General features: G+C 44.9%; 1 protein-coding gene across 1 annotated transcript; it reads left to right on the top strand.

Annotated features, from left to right (window-relative positions):
* The first annotated feature begins 6,250 nt into the window (after window positions 1–6,250).
* Window positions 6,251–21,248, top strand: INPP1 (inositol polyphosphate-1-phosphatase). Its single transcript, XM_061555609.1, has 6 exons — window positions 6,251–6,415; window positions 9,909–10,160; window positions 11,761–11,821; window positions 12,492–12,695; window positions 17,531–17,705; window positions 19,827–21,248. The coding sequence occupies exons 2-6, from the start codon at window positions 9,957–9,959 to the stop codon at window positions 20,347–20,349; spliced, it is 1,167 nt and encodes a 388-aa protein (XP_061411593.1). The 5' UTR covers window positions 6,251–6,415; window positions 9,909–9,956; the 3' UTR covers window positions 20,350–21,248.
* The last annotated feature ends 810 nt before the right edge of the window (window positions 21,249–22,058 follow it).

Below are 22,058 nucleotides of genomic sequence, written 5' to 3'. Positions count from 1 at the left end.
GGCTGCTTCCAGTGAGAGAGAGAGGAGTGGAGCAGTGCAGGGAGGGTGAGGAGGCGGGTGATGATGAGATAGTGAACGGGAGAGCGGTTTTGGAGACGGAACGGCGCGCAGAAGCAGCAACATCAGCGGAGATGATGTTGCGTCGGGCGTGAAGCAGAAGCTGTAGCGTTGTATACATGTCACAAATCACACTTCCCCTCTCTCATGTTGGAATTCCATTACTATATAAGCTCTGCTTGCAACCCTTGGGGAATCGCGTTCATAATTAACACTTTGTCATATTTATGGCGGGTGTGAGAATTGTAGGGGAAAAACAATGAATGGCGTTTCACGCAGAGCACGGACGTCCTGTTGACACGGTGATCCGCGTGGGGTCGTCGGGGTCGCGTGCTGACAGAGCGAGGGCCAAGCCATTGCGGGTTAATACAGAGCGCGTGGGGTTAAAGGAATTTGGGAGGGTGTGGGTGAGTGACTTTTACTCTTTGGTTTTTTCGGTAAAGTCACGTAGGTAAAAAATAAAATAAAATGAACAAAAACATCTAAATTAAACTGTAGTCACTTACTACAGTGATTTTGGCTGTAACGGTTCCACCTGAAGACAGAAGCTTGTGTTGCCTCCGAAACGTCGTGATTTAATTTCATTTATTTTATGTGTTTTTTTATGAATTATATCTTTATATGGCAGAATATAAAGATATAATTCAACCTAGATTTGAAGATTTCGTGACTGCAATGATTCATACTCTTAGGTTTATTCGGTAAAGTCACGTAGGTAAAATAGTAATAATAAAATAAAAATAAATCAAAATAAATCAATTAAATCATGACGTTTCGGAAGCAACACAAGCCTCCGGAAATTTTACTGGAGCAATTACACCTGATGACGGAGGCTTGTGTTGCTTCCGAAACGTCGTGATTTAATTTATTAGAATTTTTTACCTACGTGACTTTACCGAAAAAAACAAAGAGTATGAATCCTAGCAGTCACGAAAACTTCAAATCTAGAATGAGTGACTTTTCTTCGCCATTACGTCTCGCAAGCCACCCTTGACACGACACGTAAACCAGATTCCAGAACACGAAGAAAAATATTTTTAATTATGTGGTTTGAGCGGCATGGTTAACATTGAATTTCACTGGCAGCTTGCGAAAACGCTTAGTCTTCTAATGTTTTTGATGATGGCACGTGACCAAACCACCTGGAATTCGCCCCCTTCCATCAGATCTCGGAAGTTAAGCAGATTTGAGTCTGGTCAGTTCCTGGATTATTTGATCACCGTGCACAAACAGGTCTTCACAGAAAAATCTTGACTTAAAGCTTTCGTGACTGCAGGAATTCATATTTTTTGGGTCTTTCGGTAAAGTCACGTAGATAGGTTCAACGAAAATAACCTATCGACGTGACTTTACCGAAAGACCGAAAGAATATGACTATGTACTCTTTGGTTCTTTCAGATCTAGATAGAATATGAATAGGTCATCACAGGGCTGCGTGGCCACGTGGTGGGCAGTAGAGGGCAGCACAGCAACACCTAGTGTTCTGTACAGTACTTCGATGCCACAATGTCATTAATCCCTGCCTTCACCAACCCGCACTGACTAGCGTGGTGAAGTATGGTCCAATAACCCCCACGACCTGCACGGTATGGAGAGGCCCTTATTCAGTAGTGGACAAACATGCAACTTTTATTTAGAAAGATTTGTCTTTCATACCCACAATCTGAAGAAAGTACTATTCTGTAAAAACATTAACGAGGCCATGAATCTTAACATGGGCAAACTCATCACTCCAAGTGGTTATTACATCATTTAAATATCATCCAGACAATACACAGGTCTGAATGTGTAGTGACAATCTCAACCTGAAAACTATGCACATTAAACACACGACAACCAATAGGCAGGGTTATTTAATGGAGACGAAATTGCACCTAAAAACCCCGAAGGCAGCGTGCTTTATCAAAGTCACATTCAAGAACCGCACATCAATAGGACACTTGAAAACAGCAGCCTAAACAGGTCCATTCATGAGGTTATGGTTATAAGTACTATGTGGAGCTGCCGTGATGTACTGATTAGGTTAGCATAGTGGACTCCAGAGGTAGTCAGTTAAATTCAATGGTGGAAGTTTCTTAAATCCCCATGTCTTTGTCCATCCAGCAGTATAAATGGGTTATGTCAAAGTTGGTCGATCGATAGATCACATGCGGTGGGGTAAAGCGGGCGTTTTTCCCAACTTTTTTCAAGACATCTGACCAGCTGGGAAGAGTAGGCCAAATATCCTCGAGAGCTCCATTTTAAGTCAAGTCAGCTTTATTGATCACACACTTGACTTAAAACTTTCGGGACTTCAGGAATTCATATTCTTTGGGTCTTTCGGTAAAGTCACGTAGATAGGTTCAAATAAAAAAGTTTGTTGTTATTTTGTCATTTTGTTATTTTCTTTGAACCTATCTACGTGACTTTACCGAAAGACCCAAAGAATATGATCACATACGCATGCATACATGAAGTACATGGCAGTGCAATTCTTTGTCCCTGGGTCGCTCTCTCTCAGCTTGTGCAAATTAACAACAATGTAAACAGCAGCAACACTATTTTACAATTAATAAAGAGCTACCCAGCCAACATCCGCTCAATGGCAAGGTCTCTCATTCTCCTCTGCTGCCCGCAATATGAAATATCCCCTCCGTTCCCCTCATCTGCGCCAGCCAACTCCCTACCTCTGGTCAAGTCCAGGCTTTTTTCTCCAGCATATTTATATATACCGCAATACTGTATATATTACCATCTTATAGTGTCACATCGTTTTTGTACAGTCTTAATAATAATAACTCCGTAACATGGCAAAACAATTGCAAGGGCGTTTTGTATTTAAACGCTATAGAGAGTGCTTTTAAATAAATAAATAAAATTGTTTATTGTGTGGCAGTATGGGTCACACAATTGTAAACAAAAAGTACACTCGTTGGAATGGGCATGCAAATACTAATGCTGAGCAACCAGTAAACCTGTTTGGTCATTTTTATTCCCACGTTTGTGCTGTGTGTATGTACAGCTCATGAAAACAAACCACAGCCTACATAAAATTTCGATTTAAAGCTTTCGTGACTGTAGGGATTCATCTTCTTGGTTCTTTCGGTAAAGTCACGTAGAAGGGAAGTAATAAAATAATAAAAATAAAACATAATAAAATAATTCTGACGACGTTTCGACCACACGGCTGCTTGCGTTGTGGCCGAAACGTCGTGAGAATTATTTTATTATGTTTAATTTGTATTATTTTATTACTTCCCTTCTACGTGACTTTACTGAAAGAACCAAGAAGACACAGCCGACATCTTCCATCCACTTGCACTTCTCACCTGAGGCTTAACTCGTAAATCTGCATTCTTGCTCGACGGGTGTGACCTCACGTGTTCTTTGACTGACATTCTGTGGTGGCAGTGTGGGTACACTTGTGCTGCACAGGAAGAAGCACCTGGGTTCAATTCTGTGTGGAGTTTGGATGTTTTTCCCCATGTTTTGCATTAGTTTCCTCTGGGTTCCCTGGTTTTCTTGCATCGTAAAAGCACACACATATAGTGTAACTGGCATTGGCCTAGCATGCAAGATCAGTTCAAAGTTTACAATCCAGTGATGGTACCCGTGGTCTGGAATTGAACTCAAGGAGCCAGATTTGTAGCGAAGAAAACTAACCGCTTACCCCTTTCAAATACTTCATTATTCAGCTTGTGTGGAAATGACAGTCACAGATTGTGTGGACACAATGGTGAGAATTGTAAATGTATGTGCATGATAAATGTGTTAGAATATACTGGTCTGTACTGGAATGTGTTCATACAGTATTTACTTGAATTGGTTACCATGTACTGGTTTTAATGCAGCCATTGAGTATTGGACTGCACCGTAAACCAGCAATCAAATGTCACTGTTTACTTTTTGGAAGGTAAAAATAATAATCTATGAGTCGACTTAAAATGCTCACATTGTTATTTGGCTGTTATTTCTATTATTACAGCTGGACATTGACTTATAAGATAAACAGAATCCTATACAAGAATGTTTTACATAAATTCATGAATGACAAAACGAACAGATTTGTGCTTCCATACAAGTATATAGAATATAAATGTCGCAATGGTAATTGTCTTTGTAACGTACTGTATTACGGCTGTTTGTATGTGCCAGCGCTGCTGGGCTGTGCCTGGTCTTCAGTACTAATTAGGACTTGGCGTGTAGAGGCATTGTGGTGGCAGTGGCGATTTTTCATTGGTGCATCATCATCATCATCATTTGTTGCAATGGTTCGTGCAGGTGCGGTTTAGGGCTTTAGACCATAAACGTCTCGGAAAATCGAAGCAAGCCCTCAGGGATCCATCTTCTGCGGAGAATACTTCTGCAATAATGCCGTGGCAATTTCCCATTGGTGCATCATCATCAGGTATCGGCATCTAGTTCCATGGTTCGTGCGGATGCGATTTAGGGCTTTGGACCATACATTTCTGGGAAGATCGAAGCAAAACCCCAAGGATCCATCTTCTGCGTAGAATATTGCTGCAATAATTGAGTGGCGATTTTCATTGGTTCATCATCATCAAGTATCGGTATCTGGTGCAATGGTTCGTGCGAATGTGATTTAGGGCTTTGGGGAAAAGCAAAGTTTGTGGGTAATAATAGACATTTTCTCTACTTTTGAGGCATTAGCATTCGGAAAATAACACTTACTACCCAGGAACAATTTTTTTTAATATATATAATAATAGGGGTTTCCCCCTTTTTTCTGGCAACAAAACTGAAACCTTTTTACAAGGAATCATGTGTGCATTAACCACAATACTTGTGGTCAAAATGCAAACGAAAAACACACTGATAATATATGCATTGTCCTTGAAACTGATTGGTCAGAGTGTGTTATATGGTACTGGCAAAGGAGGTCTAATGTTGTAATATAATTTTTTTATTTAAAGCTTTCGTGACCGCAGGGATTCATCTTCTTGGTTCTTTCGGTAAAGTCACGTAGAAGGGAAATAACACAGCCCTGGTCTTCACCTGAGGACGGCTGCTTGCGTTGTGGCCGAAACGTCGTGAGAATTTTATTTTATTATGTTTTATTATTTTATTATTTCCCATCTTTCGGTAAAGTCACGTAGAAGGGAAATAATAAAATAATAATAAACATTATTTTTTATTTCCCTTGTACGTGACTTTACCGAAAGAACCAACAATATCATATTGATGTTGTTGCACAATGCCAGTGGCCAGCCCACGAGAGGGCGGTGTCTCCCAGCTCGCCCCCCACTCTCACCGCAGCCCGAGGCCACGCCCCCCACTCATTGCGGACCGAGGCCACGCCCCCCACTCTCATCGCGGCCCGAGGCCACGCCCCCACACTCTCATCGCGGACCGAGGCCACGCCCCCCCACTCATCGCGGCCCGAGGCCACGCCCCCCACACTCTCATCGCGGACCGAGGCCACGCCCCCCCACTCATCGCGGCCCGAGGCCACGCCCCCCACTCTCAACGCTGATCGAAGCCACGCCCCCCACTCTCACTGCGGCCTGAGGCCACGCCCCCACTCTCATCGCGGCCCGAGGCCACGCCCCCCATTCTCACCGCGGACTGAGGCCACGCCCCCTCTCACCGCGGACCGAGGCCACGCCCCCCCCTCTCATCGCGGCCCGAGGCCACGCCCCCTCTCACCGCGGACCGAGGCCACGCCCCCCCCTCTCATCGCGGCCCGAGGCCACGCCCCCTACACTCTCATCGCGGCCCGAGGCCACGCCCCCCCACTCGTTGCAGCCCAAGGCCACGCCCCCCCCACTCTCATCGCGGCTCGAGGCCACGCCCCCCCATTCTCACCGCGGAACGAGGCCACGCCCCCTCCACACTCCCACCGCGGACCGAGGCCACGCCCCCTCCACACTCCCACCGCGGACCGAGGCCACGCCCCCCCTCTCTCATCGCGCCCCAAGGCCACGCCCCCTCCACACTCCCACCGCGGACCGAGGCCACGCCCCCTCTACACTCCCACCGCGGACCGAGGCCACGCCCCCCCCCTCACTCATCGCGCCCCGAGGCCACGCCCCCTCCACACTCCCACCGCGGACCGAGGCCACGCCCCCTCTACACTCCCACCGCGGACCGAGGCCACGCCCCCCCTCTCTCATCGCGCCCCGAGGCCACGCCCCCTCCACACTCCCACCGCGGACTGAGGCCACGCCCCCCACTCTCACCGCGGACCGAGGCCACGCCCCCTCCAACACTCGGCGGCCGGTGCCTCGTCAACCACCGCGGGGCATCGTGGAAGTGGTTTTGGGTGGTGGTGGTGGTGATGGTGGTGACCTCTCTCCTTTCCACATCGCAGATCATTCCTCGTGTGTCGGAGTCGAACATCGAGTGGACAACAAAGACGGTGTGGACGATACTCCCCGCTGCGATGTTTTTTTCGCGGCGTTTGTGTGTTTGTGTTCGCTGCTTCTGTACGCCAAGGTTGTTGTTGTTGACCGTTGTTGTTGTTGTTTGTAACGCGAGTTTGTCGGTGTCACCGGAATCTGTTGCGGCGGCGAGGAGACGCAAGGGGAGTAGCAGTCGAGGCAGGGCGTGTGCTGTGTGTGTTACAGTGCTACAGTGTTACAGTGTGTTACAGTCTTACAGTGTGTGTGTTACAGTGTGTGTGTGTTACGGTGTGTGCTGTGTGTGTGTTACAGTGTGTGTGTGTGTTACAGTGACAGTGTTACAGTGTGTGTGTTGCAGTGAGTGTTACAGTGTGTGTGTTACAGTGACAGTGTTACAGTGTGTGTGTGTTACAGTGTTACATTGTGTGTGTTACATGTGTGTGTGTTACGGTGTGTGCTGTGTGTGTTACAGTGTGTGTGTGTTACAGTGACAGTGTTACAGTGTGTGTGTTGCAGTGACAGTGTTACAGTGTGTGTGTTACAGTGACAGTGTTACAGTATGTGTGTTGCAGTGACAGTGTTACAGTGTGTGTGTTACAGTGACAGTGTTACAGTATGTGTGTTGCAGTGACAGTGTTACAGTATGTGTGTTACAGTGACAGTGTTACAGTGTGTGTGTTGCAGTGACAGTGTTACAGTGTGTGTGTTACAGTGACAGTGTTACAGTATGTGTGTTGCAGTGACAGTGTTACAGTGTGTGTGTTACAGTGACAGTGTTACAGTGTGTGTGTTACAGTGACAGTGTTACAGTGTGTGTGTTGCAGTGAGTGTTACAGTGTGTGTGTTACAGTGACAGTGTTACAGTGTGTGTGTTGCAGTGAGTGTTACAGTGTGTGTGTTACAGTGACAGTGTTACAGTGTGTGTGTTACAGTGTTACATTGTGTGTGTTACAGTGTGTGTTAGTGTGTTACAGTGTGTGCTGTGTATGTGTTACGGTGTGTGCTGTTTGTGTGTTACAGTGTGTGTGTTACGGTGTGTGCTGTGTGTGTGTTACAGTGTGTGTGTTACAGTGTGTGCTGTGTGTGTGTTACAGTGTGTGTGTTACGGTGTGTGCTGTGTGTGTGTTACAGTGTGTGTGCTACAGTGTGTGCTGTATGTGTTACAGTGTGTGTATGTGTTACGGTGTGTGCTGTGTGTGTTACGGTGTGTGTGTGTGTTACAGTGTGCTGTGTGTGTGATGATGAAGTGGTACACGATCTGCACCTGTCCTGTGTTACAGTGTGTGCTGTGTGTGTGTTACTGTGTGTGCTGTGTGTGTGTTACGGTGTGTGCTGTGTGTGTGTTACAGTGTGTGCTGTGTGTGTGTGTTACAGTGTGTGTATGTGTTACTGTGTGTGCTGTGTGTGTGTGATGATGAAGTGGTACACGATCTGCACCTGTCCTGTGTTACAGTGTGTGCTGTGTTTGCTGTGTGTGCTGTGTGTGTTACGGTGTGTGCTGTGTGTGTGTTACAGTGTGTGCTGTGTGTGTGCTGTGTGTGTTACGGTGTGTGCTGTGTGTGTGCTACAGTGTGTGTATGTGTTACTGTGTGTGCTGTGTGTGTGTGTTACTGTGTGTGCTGTGTGTGTGATGATGAAGTGGTACACGATCTGCACCTGTCCTGTGTTACAGTGTGTGCTGTGTGTGTGTTGCGGTGTGTGCTGTATGTGTTACGGTGTGTGCTGTGTGTGTTACTGTGTGTGCTGTGTGTGTGTGATGATGACGTGGTACACGATCTGCACCTGTCCTGGAGACCAGGGTTGGTGGATCACGTCGATGTATTTTGCTTCCAGAGCCACGAGGCTGCCAGGAGGCCACAACAACAAATGGGTTCACGAACCCATCATTGCGGACTGGTTAGGACTATACACTCATCTTCGTGCTGATGAGATACTGTGCGTCGAACCCGGACCGCTTAGCATGTTTGGCGACGTACGGTGCGAAAGAAGTTCAACATACGGTCCAGGGGTTGCTGCTGAAAATATGTACTCCCAGAAGGGCATAATAACAATGTATAAAATATATACATTTATGTTTCATGTGGAAAGACAGATGTGTGGATGAGACATGTCTCTATATTTGTATATGTGCTCATCTTTTTGTTCGGGTACAATACTGTGAGTTCTTCCAACAAACTAAACTACTGTATTAAGAATTAGATGACCAAACATCCGGTGCAGAACTTTACGAAAAAAAAAGATCACGAGATCTTTTCAGCCACATACGGGACGTGCACTGCCATGGATGTTGAGGCATTTGTTTTCATGCAGAGGAGCTTCTAGTTTACTGTTGACCCTAGCCACCCCAGGAAGTATCGTGGTTATATAACCACACAGCAGGACATGCGTGATTAGAAGCATTCTCACAAAAAAACATTTCAGCTAAAAAAAGAGACCCCACAGCCGTTAAGTGAGCTTTCTTGAGCTTTTCACTTTTAATAGAGGGTCACATTTCATTTCTTGCACCAGGGCCCATGCCAAGCACACTCCTCTGTATCTCGGGATATAATTCTGAACAATTGGTAGGCTATGTAGAACTGGAATAAACTTACTCGGTGTTGGAGCAGGTACTCATAAGCAGCGGTGTATAGGTACGAAACCGAGGTTACAAAGAGATTATAGCAGAGATTGGAAAATCCTGACCTTTGCGTGCTGTGCACAGCCCGCAATTTCCTCCAAAACTCGGGCCTCTTCACGTGTAGGCATGTTCCATTACGTCCAATTTATGGACGGAATACATTCCGTGCCATTGTGTCATTCACTAACAATGGTAAGTTGGCAAGGCGATGTGTTTTGGATTTTTCATCAAGATGTGAATCATGCCCCCCCCCCCCCTCTTAGATAGCTCAGAGGGTGTGTATTGTACAGATAATTATCAATCCTAAGTTAGAATTGTTCTATCTTCTACCTGTTGTTAAATGGCAATATTTAATGCTCCAGGTTGGTGAAACTGCATACCTTATTTCATACACAACATTTATTGTATTTGCAGGCACAAGCAACATATCACGTCATAGCAAGTACATATTACCTATGATGTATGGATCCGAAATGCGGATTTTATGTTTCATTACAAATACTGAAACGGCACAGAGAAACATGGAGTGATGCACGCTTGGAAATACATGAAGAGACAGACGGAGGAGAAGAATACATGAGTTAGGGAACACACGCAGGTTGAAGACATAGTATTGACTGTTAAGAAAAATATGTGGCTAAAGGAGGTAACGGCCAGTGATTGAAAATAACGAGTGCCAGTACAAAAAAAGTGAAGATAAAGCAATGAAATCGGTTTGCGTGCAATTGCTAGGTGGATTGCTATATCGCAGGATTGTGAAAGATGGTGACGGCTTGGGGAGGCCTTCATCCAGTAATGGATTGATCATTGCTGATGATGACTCATAACTTGGGCACCCAGATGTTTTGTTTGCGTGAGCGTGGATTGCACTCTGCTGATCTCTTTGTGTGCAGTCAAGCCGCCCTCCTCACTGCTGCTGAACTTGAGACTTCCTTGAGGCCATGGCGGAAATTCTGGCCTCGTTGTTGGAGGTGGCGGAGAAAGCGGCGAACATTGCGCGTGTCTGCCGTGCCGAGGAGGCACTCTTCAGCCTCCTGGTGGAGGAGAAGACGGGCGACGACAAGAACAAGAAGTTTCTGAGCGACTTCAAGACCTTGGCCGACGTGCTCATCCAGGAGGTCATTAAGCATTATGTGGGCAAGAAGGTGAGAGCGGTTATTATCAGGATTGGAATCTTCTTTGTCATCTTCATTGGTTTTAACTTAGTTTTGGACACTGATCTACAAAGACCTTAATATACAACTTACAAATATATACATCTAATTGAGGTATTTTTTGTGTAATTAGGAAAACTGCGGTGTTATGCAATGCCTTTCCGGACTTACAGGGTCTGCAGGAGGTGTGTCCTTTCACGTGTATAAGGATTTGCGTTTATTAGGGACTTGAATGCCAAGGCATCTACAGCATTCTTACAAAAACACAAACAATGAGAAGGCAATATGACCAGGGCAACAAGGGGAAAGAAGCCACCTTTTTGTATTTTCATGTGATTGTGGATGGGCCAAACCTTTTGTAAGATTACTCGTAAATCACCATTGGAGCACGTATACCGTGTTCTCATAGCAAGAGGCAACTAGACTCATCGGCCCAGGTATGGCCCTGCATGGTTCGCATCTTGTCCCAATGCTTCATGAGTCGCATGTCTCTATGGGTTCGGTGGCTCTTCTTCTTCCGTCTCCTTTACGACTTCCCGTCCTAACCCTCCACAGCCTGAAATAGGCTAAAATAGATGTACAGTCTATTTTAACAGGGTTTAGAATATGCTCACTTGGGTTAGGCCACGGGTCGGCAACCTGCTGCTCTAGTGCCACATGCGGCTCTTTAAGGACTGCTTCCTGATGTTATTTATGAAGGACCATCTTGTATTCACATGCATTGCGGCTTTTGAAATGTTGAGTTTTTTACCGGATAACAAAAAAACCAGCTGCTCTTGTTATCATCCTTGCCGACCCCTGGGTTTAGTGAAAGCAACTTAAAATCTGTCAAACATTTCTGCTGTCTTTTTCAAAACCAAAATATGGCCTGTTAGTTGATCATTGACTGCACATCCATTTCTTGTGACATCACCACTTGTAACATCACCACTCTATTTCGAGGGTGGCCTGCGTTAAGGCCAGCAGCACACTTCTTAGATGTGAGCTGCACGGACTGGTAACAGAGAGGGTTTGGTGTCATGTCAGCCCATGTAACACTGTTGTGAGAATCCAGGCAGAGCTCCATTGTTTGGTTTATAATCCGGTCTGGCTCACTTTCCAGTGATCTTGGACACATAAACACATTCCTGCGGAGGGGGCTGGTAGGAACGTTGGGTTACTCGGTCAATGGCCAGGGTCAACGGCGGCGTGGTGTATTCCGCAAATATGCCCGACTGTGAGGGCAGGCACAAGCCGGCGTGAGTAGGTTGAACGTCGAGTTTTATAAGGGCACCACGGGGTGACCAGCCCCTCACCACCCAGCCCCACCCCTCCCACCCCCCATCCAGCCCCACCCTCCCCACCTAGCCCCTCCCCACCCTCCCCACCCAGCCCCTCCCCACCCTCCTCACCCAGCCCCACCCTCCCCACCCAGCCCCTCCCCACCCAGGCCCTCCCCACCCCACCCAGCCCCTCCCTGCACGACGGACACAAGGAGGTTACCAGTATTAGTAGTTTGTGTGTTTCAGAGCCATAGCTATCAATCTCCCTGTTTGGAACTGCTGTAATATGAAACAAATTCCCTCAAGCCCACTGTGTCCATTGTGTTTAGTTCCCAGGTCTGGCAGGGCACATTTATGGAGAAGAGAGCAACAAGTTCACTAATAGCTTGGGTAAGTTTTGCTTCGTAGTGCTTCCTGTGCTCATTGCAAATGTTGAAAGTAATTGCTTTGTTTAGCACTTGTTGTGTGTAAGCAGTTTTGTTTGGGTTCCTAATAATGTAAAAGTTATCGTGCTTGCTACACCATTCCATCCCACCCGTTGTGCGCATACCACGATTATGAATGCCAACTAACAGGATTTATCTTCACAGTGGGCATGCAACTCTTCTCCTCTACAGCGATTCATTTAATTTTGCTTCTGGGTCACGATTCGATGAAAAACAATTATGTTCCTAATTGCACAGGTTTTTTCAACTTTTTCCGCGCAGTTTTGTTTTTCCAGAATATCATTTTTCGACCTCTGTTGCCACTGAGAATAATGTTCATCGCATGACAGTCAAACCGAATTTAGTCAATTTAAGTACAGGACCAAGTGTGATGTTATGGCTGTTTTGTGCAATCATTGGTGACCGAGCTGAGACCATCAACTCATTACACTTGAGAAGCAAGTTTAATTACAGGAGGCTGCTTGGATTTTAACCCAGGATATCAGCAGTGTCATCTCAGCACATTTGAGGCACCCAGTCATCTGAAGGATAGGTTTATATCGATGCATCGTTAACATGCCTGCCCACCAGCTGTGCTGCATTAATTTTTCGAACGTACCCGCACGTGCACGCAGGTGAGACGGTATACATCGAGGTGTGCGCCACCCCCGCCGACACGGCGGAGTTGCTCACCCTCGTGCTGGATGGGAACCACCAGGCCGCTCGCCTCCTCGCCGATGCCGTGCACTCTGACTCCGGGCTGGCGCCCGATCCCCGGTTGAAGGACATCGCCGTGAAGCTGGAGCCCGAGGACCTCGGGGTGTGGGTCGACCCCATCGGTAGGTGTAGCCCATGGGAGAGGATGAGCTTACGATCAAATTGCCTCGGATGTACTCGGTCTCGGCAGATCTCAGGTTGAGCCTAGTCAGAGTCTGGACTGCAGGCTGCCTGGGAATATCAGGTGCTGTAGGCTTCGACCGTGAGGTGGCCAGGAGATGTTACTACAGCAGTGGATTGAATTGAATCTATTGGCCCCCTCCTCCTCCCGATGCGTTGCACAGTTTTGGCCCCGCCCCCCCCTCCCCCTCCCGATGCGTTGTATGTTGGCACTCCGTGCCGTCTTTGAGCCCCGCCCCCCCCTCCCTCCCGATACGTTCCATTCATTGGCTACCACATTCTGATTAGCTCCCCCCCCCCCTCTCCTCCCCCTCAACTTGCTTGTTAAGGGATTACATCTTGAATCATTGCCTCACTTGATGCAGCTAATCCGGCTGTGACGGTCCCACCTGATGACGGAGACTTGTGTTGCCTCCGAAACGTCGTGATTTTTGTTTTATTTTATTTTTATTAATTTTGATGTTTTACCTACGTGACTTTACCGAAAAAACCTAAGAATATGAAAACTGATGATGATTGCTTGTGTTGTATTCGAAACGTCATGAGAATTTTATTGTTTTTTTATTTTATTGTTTCCCTTATACGTGACTTTACCGAAAGAACCAAGAATACAAAAAGGTAGCTTAAGTGGTAGGCTTTTTATTTTTTGATTGCCAAAATAAAAACACATTTAGCTGTTAGCAGAAATACAATCGTAAAATTTGCCTTTAGTTTAGCAGTTAAATGTGAATGGTGGAGTGCCCACTTTTACATACATTTGACTGAAAAAGATTTCCCAATGCAAATTACTTTTGCTTTGACATCTTTTAATATAATATTTAGAATTTATGAATTCCAATTAACCTGTCCTCTATATTATTTATGAGTACTGCAGAGCATCTGGTTCTGTTTTTTTACCCCATTTAATTGCCTTAACTACCTGGGCTGCACAATGTTTTCCTCAAACTTCAATTCACTAAGAGTTGTGTGGTTTATAATTGCACCGGGCAAAGTGCACAGCACTTGCTTGTGTATACAGTCCACAGCCTCGGCCTACAGTATTCTTATCATGAGGAAGTTTTTTTGTTTACTGAAGCATAAAGTTAATAAAAACCAGTATTCATCCACATACCATTTAAGTCGACTTACTTACGAACATCACAAAACTGCGAAACTCCTGTGGTCCAATTGAGGTATTGGGAAATATGTCGCTTTGCGTACAGTTTTTGGTAAAAAAAAATGTGTTGACGTTTCTACTCATAACAAAGAAGCAAATTTGGCCCGAGAACATGTATTTCTCTTGGTTCGCCAAGATGTGATGTGAATATGACCACCTAAGGTATCAAAACGTCAGTCCTAACAATGTATTTATATGGTAAATAAGAGTGGATTATTTCATAACCCACTTGTTTAAGATAGTTATATAATTTACTATTATTGGCCACGTGAAGAAATTAAAACCGCTAAAGTGATGCAACGTAATGTGGGACTGGCAAGTGAAATATCTGGTCTGGGTCGATGTTCTAATAGTCCTCACACCTGATAAATGCCCATGTCCTATATGATAGAAAACCACTCTCATCGGTGGAGCCTCCACTTAAACTCGGGCACTTGACCCCTCCCTCAACATTTGTTTTAACCTAGGCACTGCCTCTTCTGAAATTAAGGACTGCCAATGCCCTTTTTTGGCTATTCCCTTATTCCTCCCCTAATGGAAAAAAGCATCTCTAGGCCAACAATGCAAGAAGAATGCTTATCAGGGGGTAATGTGGCCCTATAGCAAAGCGCCATAGAACTTAAGAGTGGGCCGTAATGCAGTCAGCATATGAATTGAATTAGAATCTTCATTTATCCTGGAGGCACTGCTATTGATGAATCAGCAGTAGACTACGCAGGTTTGAGTGATGGATCGTGAGGTACGAAATCTCCATCTGCGTTATGCAATCACCTGTCCTGCAGCTGGATACCTGCATGAATATCAAGTAGCGATGTGGTCGGTCCCAGACATCTCGGTGACTGCAACTACCCCGATGCAAACATCTGCTCTCAACCTGTGCCTTCCACCCCAGAATGATTTATTTTCGCTTCCTCTGCATGTGATATAAAGTAAATTAACAGGCTAAGGGGATTGTTTAATCACTTTAATGAAATAACAATTTAATTCGTCCACTGCTGTGCTTTGTAGATAGATAATTGTATTTCAATAGAATGTCTTCACAATGTTAAACATGGATCAGTTTAAACTTCACAATTTCCAATAAAAACCATAATCCACTGTGTAATTTTGGGCATGCCTGGTAAATGATATATCTCCCAAGTGTGCTAAATGCAAAATAATTTCAATTTGAGTATAAGAACCAAATATATTTTAAAAAATAAAAACACAGTTTTAGTCACTTGCTTTCTTCTTGCTCTGTTTTGACATGTCGTAAGAAAACGCATTATTCACTGTGCCTGTATAGCCTAGAGAGCCTGCTGTTTTGCCAACTGTGTGCCTAGGGACGTCATGGGAAATGAGACGTCGGTTTCCATTGAAGCACGCGTGTACGCCTACAATTTCTGCAGTGGCAGTTCAGAGTACAGCTGTCTTTACAAACAGCACTGTATCCCCAACCCTTAGCTGACCCATTTTTTCCACACACAAGTTATGCTGTGCCCATTAATACGCACCCATGTTTGTGCTGCCCTACGAGCCCCGAAGCCAAATAACTCTGAATATACCCAACCTCATCGGATCTCGGAAGCAAAGCGGAGTTAAGCCTGGTTAGTACTTGGATGGGAGACCACCAGAGAATAGCTTGTGTCGTGGTGTTCGTGTGCCTGTGAAGTGTGGAGCGGGAGCGCGCTGCGCTACGAACCTGGCGACCCGGGTTCGATTCCCGCTCATGGCCAACACCCAGTGACGATTACTTGAACCGGTCCTGGGCCTCCCTCAGGTCGACTCAGCCTCAAATGAGTAACTGGTGCGATGTGTAAACATTGCCACTAGGGAGACAAAGGCGGTCAGGCGTGGCGTTGGCCACCCACCCCCTTGTGTGCTGTGCCGGCCTTCATAGGTGCTCGCTAACAGCCATTGCCCATACAGTCTGTTACAGGCTATACGGGGATCTGTCTTTTTGTGCATGTCAGGTAGCCAGGATAAGGCAGGATAGTAATGGATTGAATCTCTCTGTGTGAAGGTTTGAGTGTTCTGTCCCATATGCACAGTTTCCTGGGTATGCCCGTTCTCTTGGCTACGTACGGTGCGAAAAATAAATTCAAAATACATCTGTACGCGAATGATATTGGCTAAACATCCCTTAATGTGGAGCCCTCCAGAGTCCTGACACTGTAAGTCTTTCCTGGGTAAATAGATAAATGGTGTTTACAAGTAAAGAAAACATTTGTTCAATGCAGTAACAGGCATAATTTCGGTCAAATGTGGCAATCAGAATACAATACTTTATATGCAGATACTTTAAAATTATACTTTTAAATCTTAATTTTGGAGCTTTCGTGACTGCAGGAATTATTCTTTGGTTTTTTCGGTAAAGTCACGTATAAAAATAAATTTAATTTATTATTTTATTTTTATACGTGACTTTACCGAAAAAACCAAAGTATACTTTTAAAGCTTCATTAGAAAGTCAGACTTGCTAACTTGATACCACTTAGCTTCTCTGGCAAATTATTTTTGTGGGAACATTAAGTACAATATTTACAGGGTGTCCCCAATGTAGTGTTATCCCCATCATATAACTTTTACAGGATATGATTATAACTGACAGATAACATGATAGAATGTTGCTCTGATATTAAAACACATTATTGCGGGGGACGTACATTTTACACTGAATTCATAGCATGCATGTTTAACCATGCAACGTCTCGTCCATTAGGTCAGTGTTTGTCATTCTCATGACAAAGGATAATCTTACACCATATTCTATATCACATTTTACTTTTATCTACCATTATACTACCTGTTACAAGCGTAACAAACAAGCACAGGTAAACCAAACACAAACTTGGTAATATTGCGGTAACATGACCATTGTCTGCACACTTGTGTAGTTGTAAGCAGCACGCAGACCCTAAACAAGACTTTGATTTATCTATAGAAGGGGTGTGGAACCTATGAGCCAAATCCAGGTCACGACTTCAATTTATGTAGCCCAAGGCCACATGAAGCCTACCACTTCGAAACAACCCGTAATCGATGTTTATTTGCCACTGCAAGCGTCTTACTGTCTTTTCGACCGAGCAACATTGGTTTTAAACTTCATGCCACTTCGTCAGCGGTTATCTTTTAAGTAGGTCTGAGCACGCAGTTGATGCATACAGACCTCGGATGATCAACGTTTACTTTCAACTGATATGTGGCCCCCCAAAGCTATTTGAAAGTCCAATTCAGGAATGAAAATGTTCCACACCCATGCAGAGCAGCAACAACTACAATTTCACATTCAGGTGGTAAAGCCAGATAACCGCGTCAGGAGCAGCAGAATGTATTGTTGTAATGTCTCCTTCGTATTTATGGATCGGGCATTGCGTCATTATATGTTATATGGTCTATTCTGGATGACCACCGTTACACTGAAGAGTTTTAAAATTTCCATTTGTTCATCAGATATCTGCATCTGCCATGGTTTGTGCGTATGCGGTTTTGGGTGTACGATGAGCTCCGTGGAAGATCAAACCCAGGGATTTTCTGTTTTGGGTCTTTCACACCCATGATCTATAGCTACAATTCATAGCTGTAAATATTTTCACGAACATGTTTTCTCCTGGGGACGTATGTGCACGCGTGCTTGACTAGACTCGACGAACCAGTACATCGAGGGTGCGTCGGATGACAAGGGCAGAGGCGGGGTGTTTGAGCACGGTCTGCAGTGCGTCACCGTTCTCGTTGGGGCGTACGGGAGGCACGACGGCCTGCCCATTATGGGCGTTGTCAACCAGCCCTTCGTCAGGAGGGACCCGCACACTGGCAGGTGAGGGCACACTCTCTCTCGGCGCACGTAGGCCTCGCCAATTGGTTCTTCGAAACCTCTCACTCGTGCTGTGTGTTTGGGATGTATTGTGAGAAGGGCGGATGTGTTAGGAAATGTGGGGGGTTTTACAGGTCGATGTGTTTCAGTGAAAGATGACGTATCATGTGTTTATTTTATTGTGGTGACAATAACCAGTGCACACACATGCCATTCCATGAGTTCCAGGTGACATTTGCCACTGAATTGTTTTGCTCTTGGGAATTATATTACTGTAGTCTCTGGATTACCACATGATCCAGAGAGTTAAGACACTTGCCAAAATCGTACATGGTGTCAAAAAATCTATACAAATATGGTCACATACAACTACCGGATTATAAGATGGTAGGTATGTATACGTCTCATAGTCGCAGAATTATTGTAAGAATAATAATCATGCTCTTTACAAAAAAATGAGGATTCTGCACTGAAATGTTTGACCAATTCTCTTCATGACTTTTTGGAATGTGGGAGATAATTGGAGTATTCACCAAGCAAACGAGGAGGTAACACTCTCCACAGATATATTCAGCAATCTATTGCTCTACTGCCATGTCCTGGCTACCTTACAGCCCAAGCCAAAACCACATGTTGTGGCAATACAAGGCACAAGCCTGCTTGGCTTGTGGGAATCTGATGATTTTTTAAAATTAATTTATAAAACATAGAATGATGTAAAGAGGGACATTGACTCTTAGCACACAGTACTCTAAAATTCAGGGCACATTGCAGGTTCTAAATGGTTTGTCAAGGAGTGTATATATATATATACACCTTAATTCATTGTGTGCACTTGAAACTGGTCAGAGGTGGTCTCTATAAATAATGCTGTTCATGTACTGCATGCCTTACTTGCATGAAGCAGCAACATTTTTCTGGATCTTAAATTATGGGAAACTACAGCAGTGTCAATCGTGACTGATGCTTCATTCACAAAGTATTTGTGCATTGAAATAATTGAAGTCTACAGAGTTGGCAGTAATAGATTATAAATGTGTAAAAATTTACACATTTTATTTGAATATAGTAAGTGCAGTGCACCACACTTTAACAGCAATGATCAAACCACTGCTGGATGAAGGTCTCACCAAGCCATTACCAGTCCATCTATTTCTTGAGCAAGAGCCGATTTGATAGCTCCGTCTCCATGGTGTGCGTGTTATCAAGTTCAGTTTTCAAAAATACTCCGGTCTGTTCTTGTCTGCCTCTTTATTACATCAAATAGATTCCGATCTGATAATAAAAGAACAGCAGAATGTACATATATAATATACATTATGTATGTTGAATAACTGTGAATAAGCCAATCAATAATAGATATCCATTGTAATTTATATGAATACATTAACTCACTCCCCCTCTTATCTTTGCACTTGATTTGCTCACAAGTGATGACATCACATTTATCTCTTTATTGACGACCGAAACAGGAGGATCTCTCCACAATTCTGGCTGTCGCTTCATGAGGCTGGTTGCAATTACTGGCGAAACGTCGTACTCGAATTGTAAATGTTGTGGATTTACTCTCCAACACACCGGTGAACCTTACTAATTGGCTGTCGGGTGGTGGCGGGTTTAACGACACATTTATAATTACGCTTTCTAATCCAAAAAAACCTAGATTATAGGTACTCTGATATGTTTTCCAGTTGTCTTTCCCAACCCATATCTACAAATGTTTAGCCAACTTAGTTGTACGTGACTTTTGTTTTGCTCTAATTTATCTTGAGCCCAACGTTGCAACTTTTTTTAATCGGTTCTGCGATCATTTCCTGTAGTTCATATTTAAATGTTATTATGACAAACACCACCCCCAAACCCTCTCGGTTCTCACCCGGGCTCAGTGATTTGTTGTTTGGTTCTGTGTGCCCTGAAGATGAAGCAAGCTTAAGTGTGCTGGAGAGTGACAAAGCTTGGGAAGCACTGCTCTAGAGACTCTCGGGAACTCTCTCTAGTGGAGGCCCTGCCAACCAACAGTGCTTTGAGCAAATACTTGCAGTGCTGCACCCGTCACCTTTTACACCATTGACTAATATCAAATATTAAACTGCTGTTCTCTTGTTATTGTGGTGTCGCTGCAAGGTGGTCAGGCAAAGGCTTCTGGGGCCTGTGTTACGACGGGGTACGCGTGAGCTCCATCCAAGGCCCTCCCCACTCGGTGGACCTCTCCGTGGTGATGAGCGGCAGCGAGGGCGAGCACGTCAGGTTAGCGATGGGGAAGCTGTGCGGTGGCGATAGCGAACGTGTCCGGCTGGTGGCCGGTGCTGGCTACAAGGCGCTGTGCGTGGCCGAGGGCTTCGTCTCGGCTTACGTGTGCACCAAGCCCAAGACCACGTATGCCTGGGACAGCTGCGCCCCCCACGCGGTCCTGCGATCCCTGGGGGGCGGCGTGGCCAACCTGCGGCGTTGCATGGCGTCGTTCCGGCAGGGCGTCGCTGAGAGAGGCGAAGAAGGGAAGGAACCCCCGCAGCTTGTCTACCACCAGCCCTTCCCGAACGGTAAAGGGGCTGAGATGTGGGCCAATATGGATGGATTTGTGGCCTACCGGTCACCAGCTGTGCTGCAGGCGGCATTGTTGGCCTTGGCCGAGTGCGAGCGAACCTGAGCACTCGCCTTGCAATTGTTCCCCTCTGGTACTGTAGTGTGGCGTGTCGACTTTTTTCCGTAACAATGCCTCCATCAGCTACGGTTTATTGCCGTTTTCTACATGAAACAATTCTGTTGCTTGGGTCATGTTCTATTGGGTGCTAGAGCTAAGTATGACCTTTGAGCTTGGAAACTTTGACTGAACTTTGTCCTTGTTAGTGTATTTTTCACGTACATAACTGTTCTTTTTGATTAGGAAAGAAAGTTACTTGTTTAATTGGAAAAAAGTTATATTCTTCTCATAAGCTGATTTGTAATATCTGTCAGTACTGAAAAATTTTTGCAAAATTTAAAAGGGTTGGCTTAGGTGGTTTAGGCACACGCCTGTAATCCTGCACGATGGGAGCAAGAGTATGTGGTTCACATATTTATTTTAAACTCCAAAACCAACAAGGTTACGAGGTGGCTAGATGGTAGCACAGAAAGTGGATTAAAGAGGCCCACCTGTGCAGATCCTGGTATGCTTTGTGAGGTATCACCATGCACTCTAGTTTTCCTCCCATATGTAGCAAAACACTACTTAAAAATGAATTTTCTGAACATCCCAATGCAGGACCTTCCTAAAAAGTCTTTCGAATACTAAACAGGTTCTACTTTGAACATGAGGCGGTATGACCACAACCACTGCATTGCGATGTCATTCGGAGCACAGTATTAGTATGGCTGAGCTCAGACTGTATGGACCGCATGAAGAAGTGGTCTCTTCATTGAAGGGCCTCCTGTAAAAAAAGCAATATGTACAGCCCTAGATTTGAAGCTTTCGTGACTGCAAGGATTCATATTCTTAGGTTTTTTCGGTAAAGTCACGTAGGTAAAACATTAACATTAATAAAAGTAAAATAAAATAAAAATCACGACGTTTCGGAGGCAACACAAGCTTCCGTCTTCAGGTGGAACCGTCACAGCCACGACAGCTGTATCAAGTAAATGAGAGATTGCGGGAGCTACCACTCCGTTTATATAATGTCACAGCCACGACAGCTGTATCAAGTAAATGAGAGGTTGCAGGAGCTACCACTCCGTTTATATAATGTTTATATAATTATATAAACGGAGTGGTAGCTCCTGCAATCTCTCATTTACTTGATACAGCTGTCGTGGCTGTGACGGTTCCACCTGAAGACGGAAGCTTGTGTTGCCTCCGAAACGTGATTTTTATTTTATTTTACTTTTATTAATTTTAATGTTTTACCTACGTGACTTTACCGAAAAAAACCTAAGAATATGTACAGCCCTTTGTCAATCCACTCCTGGATGATGGCCTCCCCAAACCTGTGCTGGTCATGAAGCTTATTTGACCATATTTCACCATCTTGGTCAGTGGATTGAAGGCATGGAAAATAGATGTGGAAGCATATAAAGTAATGTGCAACAATGGAGGTTCCTGCACTGCCTACCATGCAGCGCCCCGGCCTATAATACCTGTTATGCACGGTGGTCGCTCATCCAAAAACTATCCAGGCTCAAGCTTGCTTAGCTCCGAGACGTAATGAGGTGCATTCTGGGTGACATAATGTGTAAAAAGTCTCATGTATTCAAATAGAAATTGTATGGTGACTTCGATGTTCTCCATTACACGATATTGATATTTGAATGTGGTCATTTTTTGCCTATTACATTAGCACATTTGTTTGCATACAATACATGCAAATGCAGTTAAATGTACAT

This window comes from Lethenteron reissneri, chromosome 21 (assembly GCF_015708825.2).
Source record: "Lethenteron reissneri isolate LAM-NWPU_2019-01 chromosome 21, ASM1570882v1, whole genome shotgun sequence".
In the NCBI taxonomy this organism is placed as follows: Eukaryota; Metazoa; Chordata; class Hyperoartia; order Petromyzontiformes; family Petromyzontidae; genus Lethenteron; species Lethenteron reissneri.
The sequence above is the reverse complement of the archived record's forward strand: the minus strand, read 5'-3'. Positions and strand labels throughout refer to the sequence as shown.

Bases quoted from the DNA above. Each gene is read 5' to 3' on its own strand.
- INPP1 (XM_061555609.1), top strand. From the start codon at position 9,957: ATGGCGGAAATTCTGGCCTCGTTGTTGGAGGTGGCGGAGAAAGCGGCG. The intron at 11,822-12,491 runs GTAAGTTTTGCT...ACGTGCACGCAG, and splicing joins CAAGTTCACTAATAGCTTGG to GTGAGACGGTATACATCGAG. The intron at 17,706-19,826 runs GTGAGGGCACAC...TGTCGCTGCAAG, and splicing joins AGGGACCCGCACACTGGCAG to GTGGTCAGGCAAAGGCTTCT.